The 6,078-nt window shown below is 46.5% G+C and overlaps 1 protein-coding gene across 2 annotated transcripts in view; it reads right to left on the reverse strand.

The window, feature by feature from the left end:
• Crebl2 (cAMP responsive element binding protein like 2) overlaps positions 1 to 2,545 on the reverse strand; it is a 29,567-nt gene extending 27,022 nt beyond the window's left edge. The window contains exon 1 of one of the 2 annotated variants that reach the window (XM_085839841.1): positions 2,273 to 2,545. In XM_085839841.1, the coding sequence (XP_085695967.1) occupies positions 2,273 to 2,287 (15 nt within the window). In that variant the 5' untranslated portion in view covers positions 2,288 to 2,545. The remainder of the gene's footprint in view (positions 1 to 2,272) is intronic. The other variant, XM_021165131.3, reaches the window with a different exon arrangement.
• Between the last annotated feature and the right edge of the window lie 3,533 nt (positions 2,546 to 6,078).

A 6,078-nucleotide genomic window follows, 5' to 3' on the forward strand; every position in this document is an offset into this window, starting at 1 on the left:
CAAACAGTCATCTTAAACAGCATCTTAAGGCACACTACTGTGATAGTTTGTATAAGCTTGGCCCAAGGAGTGGCACTGTTAGGGGCTAGTAGCCTTTAGATGAAGATGTAGAACTCTCAGCTCTTCCTGTACCATGCCTATCTGGATGCTGCCATGTTCCTGCCTTGATGATACTGGACTGAACCTCTGAACCTGTAAGCCAGCCCCAGTTAAATGTTGTCCTTTATAAGACTTGCCTTGGTCATGGTGTCTGTTCACAGCAGTAAAACCCTAACTAAGACAACTATTAAATAAAATTTTATATTGCCCCTAACCCCACCATCACGCTCTAGTTTCAGAAATAACCTCTGTGGTGTTGGGGACTTAACTAGTTGGTAGAGTGCTTATCTGGTGTGCACAAAGCCCTAGCTAGGTTTAATCCCTATGCCCACATACAGCCAACTAGGGTAGCACAAGCCTGCAATCCCAGCCCTGGAGAGGTGGAAGGAGGAGGATCAGATTCAACGCCATTCTTGGCTTCACTGAAAATTGGGAAGCCCACCTAAGCTACAAGAGACTCTTTCTGAAAACAAACACCCCTTAAGAACAAACCAACCAACAACTGTATGTGATCTTTTGGTAAGTAAAATATTTTAAAATCCTTTGTACTTTGGTTGGAACTACTAGAGATCTTAAGAAAGCTGTTAAATATGCCAAAGGTCTAGAAAAGAATAGAACTGAAAATTATATATTATACAACTGCAAAAGTATGTGCAAGTCTCCAGGTGAGCAAGGAGACTGTTACATTCTTTCAGTATCTGTGAGATGCTGGGAGGAGAATGGATATAGTTTGCAGACTTCATTTCAGAATCAACACTGAAAGATCAAGGTAGCAAAGACTGGAAAAATATTTCCTGGAAAAATTTCAGAACTCTCCCTTTCTATTTTGAAAATACCACTTCCTGTCAGGAGGAGTTTGTTATTGCGTACGCAGTTGGTTCTCTTAGGTGTGTCCAGGAGGCAGATTGCAGAGCTAGGCTCGCCTTTCTATCACTTCTCAGAGCCTGTCACATAAATGGGAAGCATTAATAAAGAATAAAGCAACTGGCCAAGAGAAATTGGATTTCCCCCACACCTGTCTGAGGATATATGAAACAAACAAACAAACAAAAAATTAAGAGCAACAAAATTTTGTTAGATGGAGAAAAAAGGGAGAGGGTACCTAAAGGAAAAAGCTCTTCCAAGGAATATAGCAGATTATGACAATTAGACTTTGAAAGGCATACGGAAGCAATGGCTTAATTTAAATATTGGCAAAATGTATGCTAAACACGAGGTTCCCATTAGACATCCAGCCCTTAGCAGGTGGAAGAAGCAGGAAGACACTTGAAAAGCATCTTCTACTACTGAGAGAGTTTGAGGCTTGCCTGGGCTACATAAGACCTGGCTCCACAAAAGGCAAATTAAAATGTTTGATTCCTTGAAATGAAAGGACCAATTACCAGACATCGTAAGACATTGATAAACTCTCTGACCACTCCTATCTTCATGGAATGTGAAGCAAGAGGAACATGAGAAGACAGAACCACAAATCTACGAGTTAAGGAGCGCTATTTTATAGTCATAAAAGTAAGTGCGCTAGAGATTAAAGGGGGGGGGGAGCTGGATATGGGACACTAAATTGGATTAAAACCGGAGAAAACTACTGTTTTTCTAAATTAAAAAAAAAAAAAAGGTTTCTAGAGGTTAGATTAGATTACAGGCTCTGGCCTGATAGCAACAGGAGCTGTTCCAACCAACCCCAGGAAAATAGCTCAGTGTTGGGGGAGTGAACTGGTGAGATGAACGGGGCATTGAGTGAGTGAGGCTGAGGGAGGGAAGGAGGGAAAACCATCAAGGGTGATTATGCCTAGTTCAGGACGCACAAATTAACCTCTCCTAAATGGAAAACGCTGCGACGGGGTAGGACAGGGCAAAAAAGGAAAAAAGGAAAAAAAGTACCGTAGTTTCTTCACTTATTTCGACCAGCAGGTCAGAGAGGGGGGCTTGCACTCCTTGGAATCCCTAGCAAACACTGTTACCAGAGTGTGAAAATTTTGCAAAGGCGAGGGCCCTTGCTAGAAAACTGCAGCCCGATGCTCCCCAATGTCCTGGCGGGGTGCCAGGGGACATGAGGCACACTGGTATCTATGGCAGGTGTTTCGTGAGTGCTCGCGTGGACTTCTGAACTGAGACTGGGCGGCGAGACTACGTGCGGCGACAAGCAGGCGGCGGCGGCCAGCTCAGGACTTACCTTGCTGTCATCCATCTCCGCAGACAGGCCGGCCCGGCCCGACGCCCTCCCGGCCCTCCCCGTCCTCAGCGGGCCAGGCCCGGCCCCCGCCCGGGGGAAGAAGGGGATATGGCTCTGACTGCCTCCTCCTTCGCCTAACAGTTCGCTTCCCTGAAGCCACGGTCACGGGGACCCGGACCAGTTCAGGAATGGCAGAGCGGACCCTGGAGGCTGCCCCAGGCGCCTCCCCGCTCGGCCACCGCCTCCTCCTCCCGCCCCATGACAGGCTCCCGGCGTGTTTACAGACGCACTGGCAAGCGGCCCAACCCGAGGGGGGCGGGGCTCTGCAGGCTGATTGGCCCCCTCGGCCGCCATAGCACAGTGGCATTTTGGGAATTGTAGTTTTCCCTTGCGTGCTCTCTACGCGACCGACTGGAAAAGGAACTACAAGGTCCATGTAGCCTCCGCTGCCCGGGCTGTTTTCCTGTGGCCTAGCAGCGCCCAGGGGGCGGGCCTGAATCAAGACGGAACTATTTCTTACAACATTTAGTTTTAATAATGTTTTGGTTGCGGAGGGCCCGGATCTTCCAGAGAAGGGAAACTGTTCGAGGCTCAGCGGAGGCCGAGCTGGAAGTGGAGAACTGGAAAACCCTCTTTTGGAAAGCTAGGACAAATGCTTCGCCTTCTCCCCACCCCTGACGGCCCGCGGTAAAGTGGGGCAGATGCTTTGGGAAAAAAATTGTGCAGTTCTTCAGAACATGAAACACAAGAATTAGTTACCATATAACCACTTCTAGGTATTCAGTCAAAAAGAAACGGAGCCACACAACCACACAAAAGCGTGTACACAAATGTTATCTCGTATCCGCAAGATTCAATACTCAAAATGTGAGACAGCGGTGGCACATTATCCCAACACTCAGAAGGCAGAGGCAACCTGGACTACAGAGCTCATTCCAGGACAGTCAGGGCGGGTATACAGAACGAATACAGGACAGTGGAACGGGTACAGTTTATCATATGAATAAGCTTGGAATAAAATGTTAGGCGCCAGACACCAAAGGCCACATGTTGTACGATCCAGTTTATAAGGAAATGTCCAGAATTGGCACAACTAAAAAGACCAGTCCGTTAGTTGTTGCCAAATGCTGGGACTGAGGAATGTTAGGGAAGGAGAGGAATTCTGGCTTCCTTTTGCATGAAAACGTTCTGAGTTGATTTTGGTGACGGCTGCACCACCATCCCGTGAATTGGCTAAAAAAACCTACTGAACACTTGGGTCACGTTATGAAGAGATCTCTAAAGTGCCTCTTGATTCAATAAGCCAGTTTGTTAACTGCTGTTGTCAGACACCCTTGAACTGGCCAAAGATTGTGATTTTTATCTGTTAACTTCTGTAAAGTCTTGAGCTCATACTTCACAAACACATTGAAAGTACCCTTTCCAAAGTCTAACTGAGGCAGTGTTCCAGGAATGAGTAGTAAATATACAGGATCTGTGGTTACATTTGTATTCTAGTTGTGTGTATGTGGGTCCTTTCCCATCTTGATCCACACTTTGACCCAGGGTCAGAGGGCTATCTAGCTAAGTGAGCTCTCTGAAGCTATCCTCCTATCTCAGCTTCTTGGGCACTGGGATTACAGATGGGCCGGGCACAGCTTTGTACGTGGATGCTGGAGAAACAACTCAGACGCTCACATTTGGGCAGCCATCTTGGCAGCACTCCCTTTTTTGAGATTAGAATTAATATGTAGAACAGGCTGGCCTCACACTTGTGCCATTCCCCCTGCCTCTGCCTCCTAAATGCTGGTGTGATAGGTATTTTCCGCCATGTCTGGCATAATAAGACACACTCTTTAAAAAAAAAAAAAAAAAAAAAAAAAAGATTTAAAATTTTATTTTATGTGTATCGGTGGGCTGCATGCACTTCTGTCTGTTCAAGTGCCTGCAGTACCCATGGAGGTCTGAAGAGGGTGCCAGATTTCTTGGAACAGGAGTTACGGATGGTTGTGATCCACTATGTGGGGCTTAGGAATTGAACCCAGGGTCTTCTGAAAGAGCAGCCAGTGCTCTTAACCACTGTGACATCTCTCCAGGCCCCCATAAGATGTACTTTTATTTTTAAAAAGAGGATTCTTTGATTTTCAGTAATAAGTGGGTGGTCTCTCACCTGGCAACTCTCAACTAAGGTTAAAGTGGGAAGGCTGAGTGGTCTGTGTTGGAGGTGTCTGAAGTCAGGAGAACTAGAGCCAAATCACTTTTCCCCGTGAGTATTTCCCTCATACTCAGACCCTAAGATTACAAACAGGTCTGGCAGGCTGGCCCTACTGTGATCATCCCAGCTGGCATTCCCAGTGACGAAAGGGACACCTAGTGTCCTTTCTAATGGTTAAGGAAACAAAAGCCTACACCTAGTGTCCTTTCTAATGGTTAAGGAAACAAAAGCCTGAGTAGGGACCAGAGAGGTAGGGCTCAGCAGGTAAAGGCACTTGTTGCCAGGCCTGGTGGTCTGAGCTTGATCCCTGGGAACCACAAGATGGAAGGACAGAGCTGACTTCTGTAAATTATCCTTCCTCTCTCTCTCTCTCTCTCTCTCTCTCTCTCTCTCTCACACACACACACACACACACACACACACTCACACACAGACATCCCTTGTGTAGGGTGGCTTTCCATCTCAGAGGAGATCCGTCTGTTATAAAAACTGATTTTGCGAACCCCTCCCCCGAAAAAAAAAAAAAAAAAGAAACTCTAAAACTAAAACACTGGGTCTCTGCGTGGGCTTTTCCAGTGGCTCAACATCAGTGGTATAGCTCAGTTGGTAGAGACCTTTTCTAACATGTGAAGCGCTGAGTTTGTGCCCAAGACCACATATAAACCAAGTATTATGGCACAGAGTTAGAGGCCACCCTGGGGTACACAAGACCTACCTTAAGGAGGAGGAAGAGGAGGAGGAGGAGGGAGGAGAGGGAAGGAGGGAGGCTGACAAGAACCTGGGATGGTATTACTGGCATGCAGAAATTCCAACACTCAGGAGGCTGAGGCAGAAGGTATACCACAAATTTGAGGTCATCCTGGGGTACATAGTGAATTTAAGGCCCATTTGAGATTTAGTAATATCAAAATCCTGTGCTATTAAGGGCCTGTCTCAGAGAAAACAAACAAATAAAAGAGAGAAAGATGGCCATGAAACTCACTGTGTTAATCTCACACAATGTGAGTCTCTGTATGTCCGTTTTTATTTGTTTATTGAGACAGGACGCCTCACTATGTAACCCAGGCTAGAGCTGCATTTGTTTCCTTAGTCTCCTGAGCTGTGGGATTCTGGGAGAAGGAGGGGGGGAGGGGAGGGAGAGGGAAGGAGGGAAGGAGGGAAGGAGGGAAGGAGGGAAGGAGGGAAGGAGGGAGGCTGACCAGAACCTGGGATGGTATTGTGGAATCATGCCTGGTTCCACAATGTGTTTTTCTTATGTTTTGTATTGCTGGGCATCAAATTCATAGCCCAGGAGCAAGACAAGTGCTCTACACTGAACCCTTAACTGTTCTACCTTCTGAACCATGCGTGTTACTAAACGTCCTGAATGTGGACTCCCAGGGTCCATCCAGACATGGCCGTTCATGAATTATCTTCCTCTGGCCTACCTTTAGAGAATGGACAGCCTGTTCTGAGTGTTAAGATGTTAAAATGTAGCATGGTTTACACAATGAATTTGTACATTGTTCAAACCATGATTAGAGGGGAGAAAGGAAAGGGAAAAATACTATTCAACAATTAAAAAAAAAAAGTCCGGCTTGAAGAGAGGAAGGGGGTGGAATGATTAGAAGAG

The sequence above is a fragment of the Mus caroli genome, unplaced genomic scaffold (assembly GCF_978045245.1).
Source record: "Mus caroli unplaced genomic scaffold, Mus_caroli_1 scaffold_7, whole genome shotgun sequence".
NCBI lineage: Eukaryota > Metazoa > Chordata > Mammalia > Rodentia > Muridae > Mus > Mus caroli.